The following is a 22,439-nucleotide window of genomic DNA, read 5'->3' as shown; positions in this document are numbered from 1 at the left end:
TTTTCCTAACATCAGCGCACAAGAAGTTATTCCAATATATCAATTTTTCCTTACACTCAAGGTGAAAAGGAGATTTTTGCTGTCTGCTGGATGCTGCAGCACCAAAGATCTGAGCAGCACTGAATGAATTCATCTCGGGAGGTTTTAGGGGTCTTGTCCTGAAATCTGGGCCTGCCCTTGGAGAAGGTTTTCCTGGATTCCCTGGATTCTGACCAGCATTTTTTTTCCTTTTTGGGGGACTGACACATGACAAGTGATGCCTGAAGAGTGTCACTTTATTTGTCTGAGACTGTACCATGCATCTGATATTTTTATTCCAATTTTGAAACTCCCCCACTACAGAGTGCTTTAATTTAACATGGGTTTCACATACCTGCTAGTGCTGCAAATGAAAACACCCACAAGAAAGGTGGGTTTTTTTAAAAAGAAAGGCTTGGAAATGATTTTGTGGGAAGATATCCAGTTCCAGGGTGTGAAGGGGTTCATTCAGTGCAAAGAAATAATTTCTGTTGTATTTTTTAATAGCCATACAAAGACTGAGTAATGAGGGAAAACATAACGATCCAGTAAGGAATCTGGGACACTGTCTGCTGCTCTTAAATTAGCTCAGCAGCCACTCATCTCTGCTCTTGATTCTGTTTTTCCTGATTTTCCATTTGACAATGCCTTGCTCATTCAAGGAACTCAATTATGATTGCATTGCTTCAGCTTCTTGTACCCACTACTTCTCTTTACCAGGTTTGTCTTGTCCATGCAAGCATCTTAAAGATATGAAAAATGAGACTATATGGTTTGAAATGTTCTGATACAAATGGATTTTAAATACTGCACATCAGTGTATTTGTGTCAGTGACTTTTGAAGCATAGCAAACAAACACTTTTGTGACAATGATGTAAATTCAAATAAATGCATCCTCCAGGTTCAGAAGAGAGAAGGCTTTAGTTTTGCCTAGGACTGATTTGAAAGATTTCTCCTATATTTTGGAAGCCCTCACATAGAATTTGTTCTGATCTGGAAAAGTAGGTGCATGAAATCTGGGTGTGTAAGATCCAAAATACTTTGTGATTAATACTCAACAATATAATCAATCAAAGCAGTCTGAAAGCAAGATAAAATCAGGCACACTATGGCAAAACATTGATCTCTGGATGAGAGCTGTTTCAAGCTCAGTTTTGTAAGGTTTTAAACTGGAGATGGGAGAGGGAATAAGTTGTCAGTTCTTTGGATTTCTTCTGGAGGTAATTTTTTCAAGCAGGTCTCTACTACTCTGTTTGTGAATTCTCACTGCTGGAAGCTGATCTTCATTACCCTGCTGCTTTATTCTCCAGATTGCTCTGGGATCTGAATGTCAGCTCAGTGTCCTGTGCAGGACGTTTCTGCCTCTGAGCCTGCCCCATTGTAGCTGCTGAAAGGGTGGTTGTCTGTTTAAAACCCTTTCCCTTGCTCCTCTATTCAGAACCATCTTGTCCTTCTGCCATGTCAGATGGTAAGATTTCAGCTCCTGGCCATTACCAAAGGAGAGGTATTCAGACAAGTTGTGGACAGCTACCAAGCAGAGGAACAATGGAATATCTGTTCTCTGGGTGGGAGGGAAGGGATTCATCCTCTTCCCTTTGTCAGCTGCAGAAACGCACTAAGCTCCTGCAATTCAAATTTTGTGTTTTCTCCTTTGTCACTAATCTTTTAAGTACAGCAAGAAAGAAGCTTGCTAGAGAGTTCATCTACATGGCTGTGTCATTCAGACTGAGTAATAAATCTTTTGAGCCTTTTAACATATTTGTTTATGGGCATTAACAACAGAGTACTACAAAGGAATAAAACCCACCTTTTGATTTCCAAAACACAAATCCTTGAGAGGAAAAGTACTGAATCTACTGCGAGAAATTGGTTTACATTGAGATTGAAACATCTTATTCAAAATGTCTTTTGGGTTTGTTTTTTTGGGTTTTTTGGTTTGTTTTTTTTTTTTTTTTTTTTTTTTTTTGTGGTAGCTTTTTATATCCACATGGGCCTGAACTCACTAACAATAATTTTGCCATTGATTTCAGTGGGAACAGATTAGTACCAGTAACTATTAGAGCAGATAAGTAGATTTGATGGTTTTACTAAACTAGGAGAAGTTCAATGAGTGAAATATATTCCTGAAGTTTTCAAAAGATTTTAAAAATAGAAAGTAATATCTCATAATACCTGTATTTTATTATGATTGTATTTATTATTATTTTATTATGCTAAGCAGAGCTAAAGAATAAGCACTGAGCCCATTAGTGGTACTTAACCCTTAACCAGACTTTTTCAAAACAAATTGGAGAAATGTAATATATCCAAAGGAAAGCTCTTCTATTTTCTTGTCCCAAACATTTTGTGGGCTTCCTTGTTGCAATCATATCACTTAAATAGACTGTGGCTAATGTAAACTGAACTTATACTAATCAGCTGCCTTAATTTTGCATTCAGCAAAGCATATTGGCACAGAGAATAACCAGCCTGTGCAATTCAATGCCCTCAGAGGCGCTCCCAGCACCCTGCCTGTAACCTGAGAGTTGCTTTTCTCTTCCCCCCATAAGACTGGATGCAATTAACTCTGTGGGCTGGGATCCCTGCAAGGATGGCAGCTCCAAGGAAGGTTCCCTGTAGCCTGTGGCAGATCTCTTCTGGCACCTCTGCTCAGAGCCAGGCTGGCTTGGAGGTGCCATGTGGGGCACTCTTGTTTCTCTCAATCCAGCATCCCTGGCAATATTTGTCTGTTTTCAGGCTCTGACAGGCCTTAAGGTATTTTACCTCCAGAAAACCTTGCTGGTTCAGCGAAGGAAGGGCCATTTCCCTTTGTTAGCAGGGTCCTGAGGCCCTGCAGAATCCAGGGTCTGGAGGGGGGTTGTGAGGGCACCTGGGGACATCTTGGGGACAGAGCCACCCCAGGGATGATCAGCCCCATGCACAGCCCTTAGGAAGAGCCATCATGAGGCCCTGTGTGAGGGGTGTGGGTAAAACCAAGCAAGGTTCAGTGAAGGAAGGGCCATTTCCCCTTCACAGAAAGGGCCCTTGGGGTGAGCTGCAGAATGCAGGGCTCTGGAGCAGAGGTGTGAGGGCACCTGGGGACAGTGTGGGGACAGAGCCACCCCATGAATGATCAGTCCTGTGCACAGCCCTTATGAAGAGCCATCAGAAGGCCCTGTGTGAGGGGTGTGGGTAAAACCACACCTCAGGGCGTGTGAGTGGGAGAGCAGGAGCAGTCCCAGCTTTGAAGTCTCATCCAGAAGCAGGTTACCCAGGTTTAGGGCCCTCCTGTGCCTGAGGGGATCCAAACCCACTGCTCCCACTCCCTGTGGAGCTCCCTGATCTCTGTGCTCCTGGGTGGCAGTCACCTCCACCCTTCCTGCTGAGGCTGTGCCCACACCAGCTCCTCCAGGAACCACCCTGGCCTTCCCTCCTTCCAGGCCTCCCAGAAGCTGCCCTGTGCTTCTGCTCCTTGGGGCAGGCTGAGCATGTCCCAGAGTCCTGGAGGAGGTGGCTGGGGCTGGCCTGGCCAAACAGGATGCCAGCCTGGCAGCTGGGCATGGACAAGTTGGGAAAAATAAATTTCATTGCTGTCAGCACAGTATTAAAGCACCCTTCAAGCATCCTCTTCTGCAGTGACAAAGATGTGAGACAAGCAGAACTTCTCCGCTTCCCAAGGTCTCAGAAGAATGAGCATTTCTTGTGAAGCACCTACGCAAACAAAGCATTTTGACTTTTTGGCATATTTTATCCACACAGAGATGTGGATTTGAGTACCTTGTTGTTCAAGTGGAACCCACAATCTCAGGCTGCCAATGCCAGCATGGCAAAGGAAATGCAGCCAGGCCTTTGCTCTGAGCACAGAGTTAATGTAGGTCTGAATACTGAATGCTTTGGATGGGGCACTGGGTGAAAACTTATGACACTAAAATTGGCTAAACCATGACATTTAACTCATGGCACAGCTGTTCTAGCAGATATTTTGCACCTTTTAGGCTTTTCATGTGAAGACCTAAGAGTGCTTTCCAAACAGTAGTTTGTTTGAACTTTCCTATGGCCTAAGAAATTTCAAATTGCAGCTTTTTAAGAAATAAAAGCAGTAAGGTATATATTTCTCTAGCAAGTAGTTCAAATATATAACCTTAATTACACCACAGCAAGGCTCTATTTTTATTCTTATGAAAAGAAGTACATAGGGAGGAAAAGAGATTTTTTTCCCTTCACACCCATCCTCCTAAAATCAGAAGTCAGCAGTTAATTGTGGAACATTCTTCTGATTTCTATTGTCAAGAGCCACACAGTTATTGTACAAGTTGCATATAATTCACTGCTGGGCCTCTGAACAGGTTTCCAGCCTTTTCCCCAGGTAGGAGCAGACAGTAACACAATAAACTGCTTAATAAAAGGAGTTGTTCCTCCTTGAGCTTTTCTTGCTGTTACTTCTCTCAAGTCCTGGAAACTCCTGTATAATCCTCAGGGATGTTTTGCATAATGCTGCAAACACAGCCCTTTTGCATGGCTAGAGCTCACCTGGGCATGGCAGGGATGCAAATGCTCCAAATGAGAGCGTGTTTTGATCATAACATCAAAGTATGTCTGGGGCAGAGCAGCCACAGCCATGCACAGCCAGTGTCACACAGATCCCACCCAAAGGCCAGGCACTGATTCCCTGCCCTGCTCAGGGAGGGGACGGGCAGGGATTGCTGTACAGCAAGCTAGGGAGAGGCTGATTCCTCCTTCTTCTCCTTGGAGTTCTGTTTGTTGATGGTCTCCGGTGTGAAAAAAACTTCTTGGCATTAATTTACCCAGACTGTTGTGAAAAGCCAACATAACTGGCTTGCACATCCACCTCTTTTCATCTCTCTGCTTTTCATGGCTTGCAAAATAGCACACCCCAAAAATACCAATCCAAGCTGTGCCGGGGAAAGGGGAAGGGGAAGGGGAAGGGGAAGGGGAAGGGGAAGGGGAAGGGGAAGGGGAAGGGGAAGGGGAAGGGGAAGGAAATTTCAAGGAAAGGAAAGGAAATTTCAAGGAAAGGAAAGGAAAGGAAATTTCAAGGAAAGGAAATTTCAAGGAAAGGAAAGGAAAGGAAATGTCAGGAAAGGAAAGGAAATGTCGGAAAGGAAAGGAAAAGAAATGTCGGAAAGGAAAGGAAATGTCGGAAAGGAAATGTCGGAAAGGAAATGTCGGAAAGGAAAGGAAAGGAAAGGAAAGGAAAGGAAAGGAAAGGAAAGGAAAGGAAAGGAAAGGAAAGGAAAGGAAAGGAAAGGAAAGGAAAGGAAAGGAAAGGAAAGGAAAGGAAAGGAAAGGAAAGGAAAGGGGAAGGAAAGGGGAAGGGAAGGAAAGGAAAGGGGAAGGGAAGGCACTACCAGAGTCCAGGATATATCTAGCCACTTGCCACTTTCATTTAAGCTACATAAATATTTAAGCTGCTGTGCTGGAATAAAACCAAGTTAGAATTATGGATTGGTTTATGGACCATAAATTGCACCTCAGATATATCCTCGAGATTGATTGGGAGTAGTGCCAGTGACAGCACTTTGCTACTGAGTTCCTTTTTCTAGCTGAACCTTTGTGATTGGTTTAAGAGCTTTGTATTATGTTGTAGTTAGCAACCATTGTTCATCCTGTGAAAGAAAGGGTCATAACTTTTTGGTGAAGGAGAGAGAATAAAAAAGGAATTTTGGCTAAAGCCATAAGCTAAATCATTAGAAGATTCAGTAATACTCCTAAATCTTGCTTTTCCTGAGGTGGTGTATTTGAAAAATGCTCACCAAAACATGTTATATCATCTTTGTAGTTTCCTGTGGTTTCTCTCTCAGCCCTTGCAGGAATTAAGTCATGAGACTGAGCTGCAGACAGCACTGCTCCAGGTCTGGAGCTCAATTAAGTGCCTGGTAAATTGCTCAGTTATGTGGTTCTGTTCCTGGTTTAACAGCAACAAAGTGGAGCTAAAAAGCATCTGAATGAATAATTTACATGCTCCCATAAAGGTGGAATCTCCTAGGCGGGGAGTCTCTATTCAGAAGAAGAAATATTGCTCTGGCATTTGCACTGTGCTGTTCCAAGGCCTTGAATTCCTGAAGAAACCCAGAATTCTGGCGGAAGGATTTCCTCCTCCTGCTGCTCACCTTCCCACAGGTTTCCTGCCTCTTTCTCCTTGCTCCCAGCCCCCCAGGGCCACTGGCACCCCGAGACATGCTGGGGGAACTGGAGAAGGGCTGGAAAAGCAGGGGCCAAAGGCAGAAAGGGAATAAATGTAGGAGGGAGAGACCTGCAGAGTAATGCAGCTGCAAGGAAAAGATGCAGCCATGTGAAGGCAGCAGATGTTATCCCTATGGCAGGGTGCTGGATGAGCAGATTCCATTGCTCAGTGGAGATCATATCTTGTAGGGAACCATCACAGCCCCCAAACCCATGTCAGAGTTGCCTGCACCACAGTGGATGTTTTACATAAAAGGTTAATATCAGGTTTTTTTGCCTAATAAGGGCCTTTGCCAAGATGCTGCAGCTCCTTCATGCCTTGCCTTGGCTTCCCTGCAGAAAGGAGATGAGGAGGAGGAGGGCAGCTGTCAGTGTAACACGCTCATGATGGAACAGTTGGCCTGCTGGCTGCTCTGTGCTGGGCAGGAGGAGGAAAACCTTGGGCAGGCTGCTTGGGGTGCTGGTTACAGCAGCTGCCTCTTGTCAGAAAAGCCAGGACATTTCCAGGCACTGGAACAATTAGCTGATGAGACTCCTAATGAGGAAGGAATCATTTGGAACACATCAGAACTGCTGCTGCAAACCCTGCTCCGCGATGCTCCATCTCCACATTGCCGTGGCGCAGTTGCACAGGAAGAGAGCAGCAAGTGCCACTGTACCTGCTGGCTGTGTGCCTTTTGTACCCTTGTGCCCTTTGCTTTGCTGCTATGAAGCCCCATTTCTCCCCTTGTGGCTTTTCCTAGGGCAATGCATGTTCTGCAGGCTCCCCAGACCTTCTGCACTCAGCCTCAGTTCTCCTCTCAGCCCAAGGGAATGAAGCACAGCCTGGGTTTGGGCAGGTTTGCAGGGCAGTTTCACCTGAAGTGTTTGCTGTTGAGAAAGGCCAGGCTGGACACTCCCTGTGTGACCATGTTCACAGGGGTTTCAGATGAGGGAAGAGATGAGGATCTGACTCCATGTTTCAGAAGGCTGATTTATTATGTTATGATATATATTACATTAAAACTATCCTAAAAGAATAGAAGAAAAAGTTCTCATCAGAATGCTGGCTAAGAATAGAAAAGAATTAATAACAAACGTAGCTGTCCCAGACTCTCTGTCCGAGCCAGCTGACTGTGATTGGCCATTAATTACAAACAACCACATGAGAGCAATCACAGCTGCACCTGTTGCATTCCACAGCAGCAGATAACCATTGTTTGCATTTTGTTCCTGAGGCCTCTCTCAGCTTCTCAGGAGGAAAAATCCTAAGGACAGGATTTTCATGAAAAGATGTCTGCGACACTCCCTGAATGTTTGTTTTCAGGCTATAAATGTTTGCTGATCGTGCTGCAGATGAGGATATACGAGTTGTCAGTATACATAAAATTGAACATTTTTTAATATATGAATTAGTGGTGATATGGTTTTGCCTCTTTAAACTTGCTGACATAAACTTTTGGCAGCGTTTTTTCTTCTGTGATATTTTTTTCTGAGCTAAGAGGGATTTTTTTTTATGTTTCTAGCAATCAGTTTTGGCTAGAAGTCCACCCAGCAATAATGACTAAGATTCTTCTCTTCCTTTTGTCAAATGATATAAGAAAAAGAAAACAAAAAGGAGATTGAAATCAATGCCTTACATCTGAGTGCAATTTCTTCCCTCTAGCATAATTTACCAGCATAAGATTAATGTCAAGGCTTACTATAAACATTTAACACCATAAGCATCTCCAAACTATCAATGTAGCAAATCTTAGAGATCTCTGTGTGCATTTCTACTATGCAGATTTTATGCAGTGCAGTTAAGTCAGGACAAAAATGATGACCAAGATAAAAGCGGCACACCACATAGCATGATTCTACAAAGCCAGGTTGCTCTGGCAGGGATGTGTGGCTGTCCTGGGGATCCATTCCTGATCTCACTCTGTCAGGGAGGATGGATCTTCCTACACCACAGCAGCAATTCTGTTATCAGCACCAGCACTGAGTGATGCTAATTGCAGCAGGTTAAAACCAGAGCAAGCCTGAATGCAAGATTGCAGACCTGAGGTTTCTTCCTTGATCCAAGGCAGCGATAGGTTTCCAAAGCTGGGGAAGCAGCAGCTGAGGGCTCCTGTGCAGTGCTGCTGCCTCCAGCCTCCTTTGGGGATGTCTCATGCTCATTCTATTGGAGCATTAGAGATGCCCTCAGTTAGTCTTGGCAGCTCTTGACTTGGTTTCATTCTGTGGAAGTAAGTTGGATGCAGAAGAACTTCCTAGAAGGAGGTCAGCAGCTGTGACAATTGCTGGGGTTTTTTCCTTCCTGCAAATTTCACATCAGCTGAGCAACAGCTAGGTCAGGTAGCTGTGTTTGTGGAAATTTAGGCTTTCACAATAAGTCTTCAATATTGTCTTGCTCAATTAGTGGAGCAGCTCAGATCTGACATGAGATGTGGATGCTCAGCCAGGAGAATGCTACAGTGTCATGGATGTGAGCCTTGAACAGACAGTTCAATGGGACACTGTCAGTGTCATGGATGTGAGCCTGGGACAGTGTCAGTGTCATGGATGTGAGCCTGGGACAGACAGTTCAGTGGGACACTGTCAGTGTCATGGATGTGAGCCTGGGACAGTGTCAGTGTCATGGATGTGAGCCTGGGACAGACAGTTCAGTGGGACAGTGTCAGTGTCATGGATGTGAGCCTTGAACAGACAGTTCAGTGGGACAGTGTCAGTGTCATGGATGTGAGCCTGGGACAGACAGTTCAATGGGACAGTGCTGGGTTAATTCACTTTCTACCCATGTATTGCTATGACCTAGAAAAGCTGGGCCTAAGGAAAGAGCCCTTCTTTGACTGCACCAGTGGTAACTCTGGGCAGGTTTCAGTGCATGAAATTGCAAAAGTTTTGTCCTGGTATAAACCCATATGCTTCCCTTCTTATTAGTTTACAGCTTTAAGTATCAAAGACATAACATTTGAATTCTGTACAATTTCCAAGAAGAGTCTAAGTGATTTTTTGGCCCGTGTCCATGTGTGATTTTCAAAAGCAGCAGGGACAGTTCTGACTGGAAGCCACAGACACTTAAAGCTGTGCCCCTTCTGCCAGCAGGACTTGGGCTCCCGAACACGAGGTGGCTCTCCGTGCCTCACCCACGCCCTCTCTCCCTCACAAATGCTGCGGAGGAAGCCCCTGCGGGCACGTTCTGGGGTGGAGGAGATGTTTGATGAGAAGGCAATGTCTCTCAGTGCTGCCAGACTGGTTGGCTGGTGCTGGTGCTGTTCCAGAAGCAGGGCCAAGCCGAGGCAGGACGGCGCGAGTGACGATGTTTGCTCAGCGCCGCGGCCGAACGTGCTCTCAGGGATTGCCGTGCTGTTGTTTCCTTCCAGCAATAATAATGAGTAATTGCCTCGGAGTGGGGGGTACGGAGGATCATGCTGCTTGCTGAAAAGAAAATTGGGCATGGGTGTGCCCAAGTGACAAGTGAGCAGCGGGCTCCTCACAGAGCATCGCAGAACGTGGCCTTGCAGGCTTGTGTTTGCTCATGGATACACCGTGCTCAAACACCAACCCATGACACTCATCAGTGTCATCAGCATTTCAAGTTTGTACCTTGGGTTCAAGTTTGACCCTCTTTACACCTAGGGAAACATGCAGTGGGTCGTTCAGCTGCGTTTCATGCCAACAGGGGTTTTTAAAAATATAAAACAACTCCCCCCAAAAAGCTCCCCCAGAAATAAAATATTTCTGGCCAGTGTTACTGTACTAAAAGTTCTTTGCAATTGAATGCTGACTGGAGCTGGATCTTTTAGCTTTTGCACTTGTACATGTTTAGGCTCGATTTCCCAGTGCACATAATAATAGATTATTTAATTAAGAGTCATTTAAACTGAAGACTGATTACACACTACTTACAAACGTTCCACTCTGAAATTAAGTTAATTTTGCTCCTTAGTAATTTGAATTTTTGCTTGTCCTTCATTGACATACTTTTTATCTACTGATGTCTAAATGATATTCATACTTTAATTATGACATCGGGAAGAAAAATCAAATTAACCTTAGTCATCTTGTGTTTACCTGAGTAGATTATGAACATGTGTTCTGATTTTTTGCAAACATTACACTGTTGAAAGAATTTGTTGAGAATTGTGAGGTGCTTTAGAAACCTCTTTCTGCAATTTGAAGTGCATGTTCCCATGCAAAGAAATTCTTGACTTCTAAAAAATATTTGACGACCTCTCAAATTTAAAGGAAAGTATAAAAAGAAGATATTCTTTTCATTGCATCTCAACTCATGATTGAGCATGATTTTAGTTCTTTTGCTCGATAATTGACTACATCATGATTAATATGAATAGCTATATTAATGATCATGTTCTGTTAATCAAGATTCAGATACATTTCTTGTATTTGAGACTAATAATTAATAAAGATTTTGCAAGGCCCTAATCTGTTTTAGGCAGTGTCTGTGCTGTAAGAAGAGACACAAAGCAGTAGGAGAAGGGCATATGCATGTCAGGTGCTAAATATTTATAAAGTCATGTGAAATGTTGAAAGCAAGTTCCAATTGCACCATTTTCCCATGACTTCCATTATTTCTGCTTTTCCATCCAGTCAGTAACTATTCAGGGCCTGCTCCTATTAAAGCTCATAATTCAATATCTAAAATACTTTCAGACTTAGACACCAGGTTTTTTACTTTCCATTCTTGTGTCTGATGTTATTTTGCTCATTAGCAATTTGAATGAAATGTAAATTTCTCAGGTTAATTACATACTTTGTATCACAGCTACCTTCCCACGTACAAGCTTTTGATGAGGGACCAAACTTTTTGGAACTTGTGGAGCACTAATCACAGTGGGATTCTAGACAACAGAACCAGGCCTAATGTTCACTTGTGCTCCATAATGGTTAGGGCTTTCATCTAGGCAGATCAAAAAATACATGATAAAATGTCTTTGGAGCTGTTCCTTTTGAGCCCTAATGAAAGATACATTCTTTCTCAGCATCAAATATTTGTGTAATAAAGCTTTTTGTGGCAATACAGATCTCCATAGCATTTTCCTTCAGTAATCTAAACCACTCTGTTTATATGGCTTTTTTGAAGTAAAGATGAAAACCTCAGGACTGAGCTCAGGTCAAAATGCTCTACTGGCAATAATCTAAATAAAAAGGGAAATAAAATATCTAAACAAAACAAAGAAATAATCTAAAGTGCCCTAGACCTCCTCACCTGAAATTGCCAGGTATGGCACATGGAAAAGGAGAATCTTTTCATGCTGGCAGAGTGTCCCAGGCAGGCAGCAGTGGCTGGAGAGCTCACCTGTGAGGAAGCCAGGCAGGTTTTGGCGCACTACCTGCCCATGGGTGAAGCATCTTTGTCAGAGCCACTTTCACAAAGTGTTTCACTTTTGTCAAATAGGAAAATGAAAATACACCTAACAGTAATAGGAAAAAAAAAATGTTGGAAAATTTTGCTTGTGGACAGATCTTTACAGTATGTGTGGTTTTCTTTACTGCAGAAAGAAATGCAGATGTCCAGGAAAAGGAGAATGAAACCTGTTTATAGATACAGCAGCGATTTATGCCACTAACATGTAAATGAATCAAAAATTTTTGTTAATTGCAATGATGAAGCCCAATTTCTGATCACTGCAGGAGAAGAGAAAGGCTTGAAAATTCTGGGGGGAAAGGTATTGGGGGGAAAGGTATTGGAGGGAAGGGAAATCACAGAGAAGTTAATACTGAAATATACATTCTATAAAAGTAAACTGTTCCTTTAGGCATACTAAAGCTACAGGAGTTGCTAATTATGGAGGTGGTTATTAAGGTAAAATACAGAAAGGAATATTAATTATTAATTAATATTGTCAAAAATAGTAATTGTGTTCATTCACTAGATTAAGTGGTCTACATGTGAATCACCCTGGTGACACATGATGAGAGACTTTAAACAACTGAAATTTCAGTCTCACTCAGCTGGTTTGTTGCACACAAACTGGTTAACAAAACATACTTGCAAACCACGTGCAATGGTTTCTAATCTGGCTTGTGTAAACTGGAGTAATGATCTGGATTTGACTTTTCCTTAAGCTTGCCTATTAAATTAAGGTAAAATCACCCATTTTCTTTGTGCCACAGATTTTTGACAAATCATGTAGAGAAGCAGAGCAACACAACATCCCAGGTTACAAAAGCAGCAGCTCTAGGAAAGGAGTGTATTGCAGAGAAACTGATGATATAAACTATGCACCATCTAGGGAAACACTCATTCCTCCACATTTACCAAGTATAACTTGAAAGAAAAAAAAATTGAGAATGACATCCTCAAATTCTCAGCACACCTGTGTGTTGCAAAATCTGTAGCCCCTGGCCTTTACAACTGGGTGAAGAGAACCTCAGGAAGACACAGGAGTAGTTGCCCTGATTTTTAAAGTTTTTCTAAGCCTTCTGATGTTTCCATTCTTGTAACAAACTCTCCACACTCTGGTGTCTGTCCATCTCCTCTTCACTCAGACAGTGCAGAGGCAGGAAAGCTTTCACTCCCCACCAGAACAGAAAGCATCAAGGCCCATGCTCATTACTACACTGACTGTTCATAAATCCCTCTAAGCCAGAATGCCATTTTCTTTTCTAAGTGTACACCTGACAGGTAGGGAGCAGGGGATGCTGTTATTAAAAATCCACACTGTGAAATCAGAGACTCTGTCACAATTAATTCCAAATATTCAGATGGTTAGGTTACTTTATTTCACATTGGAATCACCTGCTGAAGAGCCTGAACCATCCCTGCTGGGGCTAAGAGTGAGCAATTTACAATACAGTGGCTTCAAACCTGTCTTTTGCTGTATGAGCTGAGAAAAGGCATTTCTGGTCAGCTCAATCCTGTGGATGGGCACAGCTGTATGGAGCATTCAGGACACCTGAAGCTCCCTGTGCTGCATCTTCCTGTGGAGGATGGCAAAATCTGAGTGCCTGACTCTATTTCCTGGCCAGGGTAATGCTTTTTGAAATGAAGGACAGAAAATAGGGGACACAGAAAATGTGCAGGAACTGAATTATAGAAAAAGATGACAACCTGGTTTGAAACTTTTAACCTGCTGGTGACTTGTGATTCCTGTCATTGGTCACTCCAAAAGGAAACCAGTAACAGAATTACAAAGAAAACCTTCAGTGTGAAAGAAAGAGAAACAGAAATACAAGATATCTATCATTAAAACCAAATACTTTTCTTCTATGCTTGTGGTAGGAATATAGGCACCAATGTTTTCAGAAGGTGATCCATGTCTCTTAATTTCCAAAGTTACTTTTCATCTGTTCTTAAGATATGTCTGTCAAGGGGAGATTCGGTGGAAGGCAGAAAATAACCATATAAGGCTACCCTGATAATTAAATGCATAAACTAATAGCCTGCTTACATGTAAAAAACGACACTGTAAGAGATTAAAACAAGGGGATTACATTAAATTGAAACAAGGATTAAATATTTTTCCTAGAGGCTTTTAACACATTATCCAAAGACCTGCTCATAAGCACAATTTGACTGATGAAAATAAGCTCTTTTGGAGATAATAGACTAAATAATCACATAATTAAGCCATGTGAAGTGCAGCACTAGTAAGCTGATGATAGTATGTTTCAGACACGTAAGTGCTCTTTCCATGAGTCACAGATTTTTGTTTAGGTTTTTTGTTGTTTTCTTTTTCAAGTCTATAAAATCCTGAGACTGCCTTAGCAGGATGTGTTCTGAGATCACTCTGCAGCGCTTCCACTCAGCAAATAAATGGGAAAGGCTGCTTGTAAGCGCTCAGAGAAGGGGAGGAGAGCACACACTGCAGTGAGGCACAGCAGACTGACATTGTTCCGTGTTTTTATTACAGAAAGTAGCCAGGAGGCCTTGGGCAGGCGAGGCCTCCTCCTGCCAGGTGGTGCAGGATCCCACAGGAAATACCTGCATCAAAAGCTCACTCTGCCAGGGAAATCGGACACCACTCCCTGCTCAGGTTATTCCTCAATAGAAACTGGATCTTCCCAGCCCAAAGCTCCGCAGCAGTGTCACCCACAGTGTCACCTGTGGTGCTCCCCTCCTCTGTGCTTGCCTCCAAGGAGGAGAAGGGCGAAATTCCAAAGGGAGCTTGGAAACAAGTTAAAAGGAGATAAAATAAAAGGTGGGGGGAGAGAGGACAAGGAAGTTGAGCAAGAGCAAGCACCAAAGAGCTGGTGGGAGGGTGTCCTTAATCCATATGGCAACTACAAAAACACTGCTGAGCTTGCCAGGTACTACGCAAATACAGAGCTTTTGCCAAGACACAGAAAGACCTTCCTTCCTTCCTTCCTTCCTTCCTTCCTTCCTTCCTTCCTTCCTTCCTTCCTTCCTTCCTTCCTTCCTTCCTTCCTTCCTTCCTTCCTTCCTTCCTTCCTTCCTTCCTTCCTTCCTTCCTTCCTTCCTTCCTTCCTTCCTTCCTTCCTTCCTTCCTTCCTTCCTTCCTTCCTTCCTTCCTTCCTTCCTTCCTTCCTTCCTTCCTTCCTTCCTTCCTTCCTTCCTTCCTTCCTTCCTTCCTTCCTTCCTTCCTTCCTTCCTTCCTTCCTTCCTTCCTTCCTTCCTTCCTTCCTTCCTAATTCTGAGCCTGTGGAGTCCCAGCAATTTGAACAAAGCTATTCATGAAATTCAGAGCAGGTGCTGATGAACAGGGGAGGAGCAGGTTGGCAGGAAGGAGGAAAGAAGTTATTGGGAGTGGAAACTGTTTTTCCATGGAACATCAATGACTTTCTGGAACATTTTTGACACTGAAGAAAGGGGATGGTAATAAAACTTTCTAAATAAAGCTTGAAGTGTAACCAAGCTGATATGAAGGGAGTGTATAAAGGCTGCACAAGTTGTATTTTAAGGGTACACTGTACTGCCCCAGCAGAATTAGAGCTGTGACACTCTAAGGAATCAGTGGCCAGCTCTGTGTGTCATTCAGCATGTGACAGCGTGTGACAATCCACCCTACATGGAAGGCTCTGCTCTGGTGCATTTACAAAAGTGATGTAGTAAATTATGTGAACAGTGTTTCTCAGAATACCATTTGACAATTCTGCTTGAAGATAGTTGGTTAATTTGCACACAGAGCCAAGATTTGCTTTGAGTTCAATAATTTTTTCCTTTCTGTTAGGCTTCCAAGTTCATTTAGCAATGAGAGTTTATAGAAAAGGAGTGTAAGGCTCCCTACACTTTGCCTTGCTCATTTCTCTAAACTTTGTGTGCCAGCTCAGGAGCAATAATATCAAGTGACTTCAAAGGACAACTGCTCCCAACAGTCCACAATGGCTTGTATTTCAACTTGCTAACCAGCACAGCTCACCAGACCTGTTATTTCAAGGCCTCTGCTGCTCTTTTCATGCACCAAGCTACATTCCCAGCTCAGTGAAAATTAAAGAGGGGAGAAAAAATCCTGAAGTTGTGTAGAACTTGGGAGGGAGGCTGATTTCTGCACATGTGTCTCCAAACATAGGAACACAGATTATTTTTAAAGTAAACCTGGAATGTATATTTCATGCAAAGAGTTAATAATAAAGTTTAATTACATGTTTTCCTTTTCTCACACCCACCTACCTGCTTCCCTCCTCTAACTGTATCTTGTCTGAAACCTGGACCATAGGTTCTTTGGAAAAGGATCTGTCACCATAGAACAACCAGGCTGTGATTTGGCTGCCTACATGCTGCTTTGGAATCTATGGCAATAATTAATAGGTCATTCATTTTGCATGTCAGTGGTGTTCATTACAGTAAATGTATTTTCCTCCCCTCCTGAAGGCATCAAATGATATTCCCACAAAGTGCTTATTCAAACTGGCAGATCTCTTACACAGGCTAAGAACTAGAAATATATCAAATTCGACATGGAGTTTTCATTCTGATAATATTGCTTGATAGTGGATTTTTGAAACAAGGTCAAGGCTAAGAGCTGTGCTGTTTGGCTTATTTTGAGTTTAATGTAGGTGAGTGTAATTGATGTCAAAGAAGTTTCAGCTCCAGCCTCAGTTTTCCACTTTCCAAACCTTCACTTAGACTGTGAGTGGGGCATATTTACAGCCTGAAGGAAGATTTGCCAGCGTGCAAGTCAGCATAAAACAGTGCCCATTGCTGAAAGGATCAGCTCCACCTTTCCAAGGGCCTTCAATTTCTCATTTTTACCACCCTACCTTGTCGTTGCCAAAAACATTTGTGTGACTGTGCATTGAGCCCCATCAGAGCCTCACCTCAATTAAAGTTCATCTTTTTTTTTCACTACCTGGTCCCATGAACTCCTGTACAGGCACAACAGAAAGTGCCATGTAGGGTCAGAAAAAACATGGCCAAGGGCAGCAAACACACGGGACCTGTGTAGGAGTGCTTTGTAATTCTTGGTAAAAGGGTGCCTGGAACTAAGGCCGGATGGTGCTGTGATTTATATCTCCTGGACAAAAGTTTTGATTTCTGGAGCTTTTGTCTGAGAAAAGCCTGTTGGCCTCAGTCCACGATGATTCCTTTGAGAAGCAGGCTGTTGAATAGATAGGGCAACCTGATACCATCCACCATTTGTAGTGCTGTTAGGTTTTTATTTAATTCATGGCTATCTATATCTGTCTTAGGAACAGAGAAAGATTAGGTTGGAATCAACTCTGAAAGACAGAAGAGAATGGTATTCAAATATCCCCAAGCCTGTGTTTGTTGGATCTCTCTTGATGGTGCTGGAACATAGATTTCCCCCATGGTGTTGGTCAGGGGTTTTTTCTGCTGCTATCTCCCTCTCCCATTCTGTCTGAACTGCAAAGGAGATAAAAATTCTGCCCTTCTACCTGTGATTCTGAATCAGCTCTCCTAACCCTTGGCTATGTGCCCAGCAAAACCCTAGAGTCAAATTCCCCGACAAGCATCCTGTGGTTTGTCTCTATTATCTGAGTGAGGATATACAAGCCCAGATGAAGGGAAGGGAGAAGTGCCTGGTCCAAGGCAAACAGTGATTTCCTCCTCTACGCTAATGTTTTAATAATGGTTTGAGAGTGATGGGGAATTGTGAGAATGCTGGAGCTCAATCTGTGAGCATCTTGCACTTGCAACTGTTTGAACATGAAATAAATTTACCAGATTTCACCTGCAAGAACACAGTCCAAGAGGTGCCCCTAAGAATTCACTGTAGCTCCCACCCAGCCCCTGAGACTGCAGTGCCACCTGCAGTGTCCTCAGCCCTGTCCTCACAGTGGGGCAGGGCCAGCAGCTCTGCAGGGCCATCATCTTACCCGGGCTAAGGAGAAGCCAAGAGCAAGCACTACACGGTGCCCACAAGCCTGGCCCTCAGCAGCCTACAGCAAACCTGGGTTTGTCCTGATTTGGTGGATTTTCCCAGCTGAGGATGAGTAGGCAGACTCTGCTTTACAACTTTGATTCCCTGCCTGCCTTCCCCTCGTGCTGCACAGAGGTGCTGCCTGCTGCCTCCTCTAGCAGCAGCTCAGTGACGTGCAGCCTCGTGCAGCTCATTTCTACAGCTGCTCACTTTTTATGGGCTCAGTGTGGCAATGGAGGACTTGCACAAAGCCAGCTGGGGTTTATTGCTCACATCAGAGCCTGGGGAAGCTGTGAGCAGGTCCTTGCACCACCCACCCAGCCCTTACAGCAGTGGGGCCCCCCTGCCCCCAGTTGTTCTTTGGCTCTGCTTCCACAAAAATCCAAATTCCTCGCTCTGGACGTGTGCTGATGCTTCCAAATGCCACTGCACTGCCTCTGCAGTGGCCAGAGCTGAGGACAGTGCACTGCTGCTTGTGCCTGAGGGAGCCCCTTGTGCCATCAGAAAGTGAAGGGACGATGCCATCATCCCTTTCTACTCGCTTTGCACACAGGGTAACACCACAGAATCTGTCCTGGCACAATTTTTAAATCACACTCAACTGAGAACACTTGTTTAGCCTTATTAAGAGTTTTATTAGCTCTAAAAATAGGTTCTTAAATATTTTCCAAGGTTGACTAAATATGAAAAACAATTATATAATCAGCGTTTAAAATAAACCACAGTTTGTTACAACTGAGACCCATTCAGTGGAACAACATTTATCAAGAGTCATAGCATATAGAAAATTGAACAGCCTCTGCAAATCCACAGACAGTATTTCTCTGCTTGCTTTCAAACTGAGCAGCTCCTGAACCTAATTTTTTGATGTCCATCAGAATTCTTACCAACAAGAACACTGCAAGCATGGAACGCAGTCTTTGGGTGAGAAGGCTGCGAGGTTTTTAATGAAAATAAAGAACTGGTCTATTGGTGTACCCCTTTTTTATATCATTTCTTATTGTTAAATGAAAACTTTTATAAATAATCTTACATAAATAATAATCTCAGAAGTTTTAAAAAGTTCACACCATCAGTGGGACCTGACTCAACATTCTCTGGTCTCTCACCGCTTAAAGTAATTCTGCAATTATTCTGTAATACAAGAATCCTGAATGTCTCTTATTGCAAGAGCAGACCATATATTTTGGGCAAGAGTTAAGCTGCAGAGGAAGATCTGGCAGTTAAGTGAAATGCATGTTACAGCTGATGGCTGCTTTTTTGTTTTATTGGACTAACTGAAAAGATGAAGCTGTAGTGCAGGTAGGGCTTGAGTCATGCTTTTATCGTTGCATCTCTTGGCCTGATATGAACTATGTTATTAAAAACGGTAGCTCAACCTGATTCTGTACTTTGTTTATCTACAACCAAGCTCAGCCAAAGATCAGCTAGCCTAGTGAAAAAATGTAGTTGAAGGCTGTGTACATACAGGCACTGCTAATTGCCTTCCATGACTGTCAAACGACTACAGATACTAACAGATTTCTTAGTATGCCTTTAAACAAAGCACTCTTATCTATGCATAAGGAAAAGCACTACGCGGAGCAGAGTTAATACATGTTAACCTATATCTTGATTTAGTCTGTTGTTCAGAAAAAGAAAAAAAGGAAGTGATTTATCACCCCTTTTCGTTGCCAAAAGGAACTGCAGTACCATCCAAAAGCTGGCGCCCTGGGAGATCCCAGTGTCAGAAGAACCGACGCCTCTTTCCCTCCGTAGCGTTTAAATGATCAGCAGCTTTGGTGTAGCGACTTTTTGCCTGTAGAGGAGCCGGGTGGATTTGTGACGGCCAGTAGAGCCCAGTACAACCCCCCCCCAAGGCGCCATGTGTCCCTGCAATGCCGAGAACCCGTCCGGGAGATGCTGATCCCCGCTCGGGAGCGTGTCCCGGCCCTTGCCTCGGGAAGGGCTGACCCGGAGCACCGCTGGGCTACGGCGGGCAGATCGCGGGCAGCCGGAGGATTAAAGGGCCCGGCAAGAGAAGCTTCGGAGGGAAGCAAGCGGCAGGGTTTAAGGAGCGAGCAATCCCAGACGTGAATGAAACACAAACACGCTGTGGGTTTTCTCTTCCTTAGATAAAAGTACCGGCGAGCCAGCCTCGGTGCTGCCCGCGGACGACTAGTCAGAACAAGTTCAAACTGCAGAGCTCAAATTAAAATGTTTCCTCTGTGTGACTGCCTCCCGCGCCGGGAGGTTCCGCAGCTGCCCCACACCTGCTCCGCCGCCCTGTGCCCGGCACCCCGCCCGGGGTGGCTGCGGCGGGGCGGGCGCTACACCAGCGACTCGCACACGGGCAGCGAGTCCGAGTCCTGGCTGTGCATGGAGCTCAGCCCCGTGTCCGAGTCCTCGTCGTTGTCGGCGCGGTCCTTGCGCAGCGCCCGCGCCTGCTCCACCCAGCCGCCCCCCGCCGCCGCCGGCCGCCCCCCGCCCGCCGCCCCGCGCGGCTCCGCCGCCGCCTCCGCCACGTCCAGCGTGCCCAGCGTCTCCAGCAGCCGCTGCAGCTCCCGCTCCTTGTCCTCCCACGCCCGCTGCGTGCAGTCCAGGTCGCTCTTGACGGCCTCCAGGTCCGTGCTCAGCTTGAGGCCGATGTAGAGGCTGGTGCTCAGCTGGGTCTTGACCCGCTCGTGCTCCAGGTGCAGCTCGCCCTCGCCGCCGCTCAGCTCCGTGGTGTCGCAGTCCGTGTCGGCCAGACCGGGCCCCGCCGCCAGCTCCAGCTCCTCCCGCCGCCGCTTCATCCAGCGCTCGTTGAGCTCCTCCTGGATCTCGGCGGCCAGGTGCTCCAGCAGCTCCTCCTGCTGCGCCCGCTGCTCCTGCAGCTGCAGCACCTCCTCGCACTTCCTGGCGTAGTCCTCCTCGGGGCGGCCGGCGGCGGGCTGGCCCGGCTCCCGGCCCGGCTCGGGCTCGCCCGTGCCCACCAGGTAGGTGTCCTGCACGTAGTTGACGCCGTGCCGCTTCATGCGGTCCAGGTGGATCTTGGCCTCGTACCTGTCGATCTCGCGGTCCAGCTCGCGGAGCCGCTGGATCTGCTGTCGGATGGTGTGGTCCTGCGAGAGCACCAGGTGCACCAGCGTCTCCATCCTCTCCGCCGACGAGGCCTCCCGGGCCAGCGGCTGCTGCCGCTTCTTGTTGATCTTGGCCAGCTTGCGGAAGGCTTTCCGCACCACCCGCCGCTGCCGCTCCTGCGTGAGCGCCAGGCTGGCGCGGGCCGCCCCCAGGCCGCGGCCGGGGCGCTCCTTGCTCAGCACCACCCGCGCCTCGGCGCTGCGCGGCCCGGCGTTGGGCAGCGAAGCCTCGCTGCGCACCAGCACGAAGCGCACGTTCTCCTGCTCGTCCCCCCACGCCACCCAGAGCCGCAGGATCTTCGTCTTGTTGGGCAGGATCCTCTCGAAGCCGCGCCACTTCTCCACGATGCAGTAGGAGTGCGGCGGCCCCGACAGCATCCCGCCGGCGGGCTCGGGCGGCGCGGGGCGCTGCCGCCGGTGGTGGCTGTCCTCCAGCAGCACCCGCACCACGTCCGAGCAGGTGGTCCGCCGGGAGAGCCCGGAGATCAGCTTCTCCTCCTGGCAGATCCACACCGAGATCTTCCTCTCCTCGGGCTCCATCGGGGGCGGGCGGGCGGCCGGGGCCGCGGGCTCAGCGCTGGCCGGGCAGCCGCTCCATGGGGCGCGCTCGGCGGAGGCGCGGCGCTGCCCGTGCGCCCGGCTCGCAGCGGCCGGGATGCCTTGCCGTCCCCTCCCCGCCCGCGACACCCCGCCCGTGCGCTCCGCCGGCCGCTCCACCCCTTCCTGCCCGGTGCGGCGGGGCCGCCGGGGGCGGGGGGGCCGCCGGGGGCGGGGGGGCCGGCCCGGTGCTCCGGGAGCCGCCGCGGTGCCCCCGGGATTCGCGGTCCCCGCGTGGGCGCCCCGCGGCTCACGGCCCGCGGCCCGCGCAGAGATCCGCCGGTACGGACACTTCGGGGCAGGTTCCGTGTCCTCCGTGCTTCTCCGTGCCCTCCCTCCTTCTCCGTGCCCTCACTCCTTCTCCGTGCCCTGCCTGTGCCGCGAACGAGCGAGCGAACGAGCGAGAGGCGTCGGGGACCTTCCAAAGTGCCGAGGGACAAGAGCGAATCCTGGAGCTTCAAAGGGAAAGCCAGAACTAGTGAGGAATTTCCAGTTTTAGTAAATCATCCGCCTGTAATTAGGAAATTCATGTTTGTGAAGCACTTTGCAGATGAAATATGCAAAGGACGGGAATGTCTAAGTGTTATTAAAATACTAGCTGAGCCAGATTTTAATGGGAGCTTGCTGTGTACTTTGATGGGAACGGGATCGCTCTCGGAGTGCTGATTAAAATTAGAAGATGGGAAAAGTAGTAATAAAACACAGGGTTTTGGCACTGATTTTCACTGATTGCATCACAGGGTTCACGGACTTAGGCTTTTCTAAGTGATTAAAAAAGTACTACAATGGGCAAAGAAAGAGAACTGTCTCAGACCTGAAGGCTGATCTGTACCTTCCGAAGGAGTTTCAGAGCCAATAAAATCGGTGGAGGTTTTTGCCTGGACAAGGTTTGTGCTCCAGTCAGTGGAACAGAACGGAGTCCTGGCATTGCAGCCTAACTCCTGTCATTCTGCTGTAGGAAACAGCGGAGCTGGGGCACCCCAAACAGCGAGGCAGCAGTTATGTAGCCTAATGCCCTCTTTTCCCCTAAAGTAACAGGCTCGCTGTGGGCAGTGCCACGGAAGGACCAGTCCTGGGGAAGGAATCCTGCCCTGCTCTGGCTGTGTCATCCAGCTAATTGCGGTGCTGGTGTGTGACGTGCAGCCTCCTGTCCCCAAGGAAGTGGGCTGAGGGACCACCGACCGCCAGCATTCCTGCAGCTCCAATCACAGGGATCCTGCTGCCAGCATCCCTTTCCTGCGCTGCTGCAGGTCAGAGGATCCCAAACCC

At 46.5% G+C, this 22,439-nt stretch overlaps 1 protein-coding gene across 1 annotated transcript; it reads right to left on the bottom strand.

Annotated features, from left to right (window-relative positions):
- Window positions 1-18,083: 18,083 nt before the first annotated feature.
- Window positions 18,084-21,113, bottom strand: RASSF10 (Ras association domain family member 10). Its single transcript, XM_059474535.1, has one exon. The coding sequence runs from the start codon at window positions 21,111-21,113 to the stop codon at window positions 19,782-19,784; it is 1,332 nt and encodes a 443-aa protein (XP_059330518.1). The 3' UTR covers window positions 18,084-19,781.
- Window positions 21,114-22,439: the final 1,326 nt, after the last annotated feature.

Source organism: Ammospiza nelsoni, chromosome 6 (assembly GCF_027579445.1).
Source record: "Ammospiza nelsoni isolate bAmmNel1 chromosome 6, bAmmNel1.pri, whole genome shotgun sequence".
NCBI lineage: Eukaryota > Metazoa > Chordata > Aves > Passeriformes > Passerellidae > Ammospiza > Ammospiza nelsoni.
The sequence above is the reverse complement of the archived record's forward strand: the minus strand, read 5'-3'. Positions and strand labels throughout refer to the sequence as shown.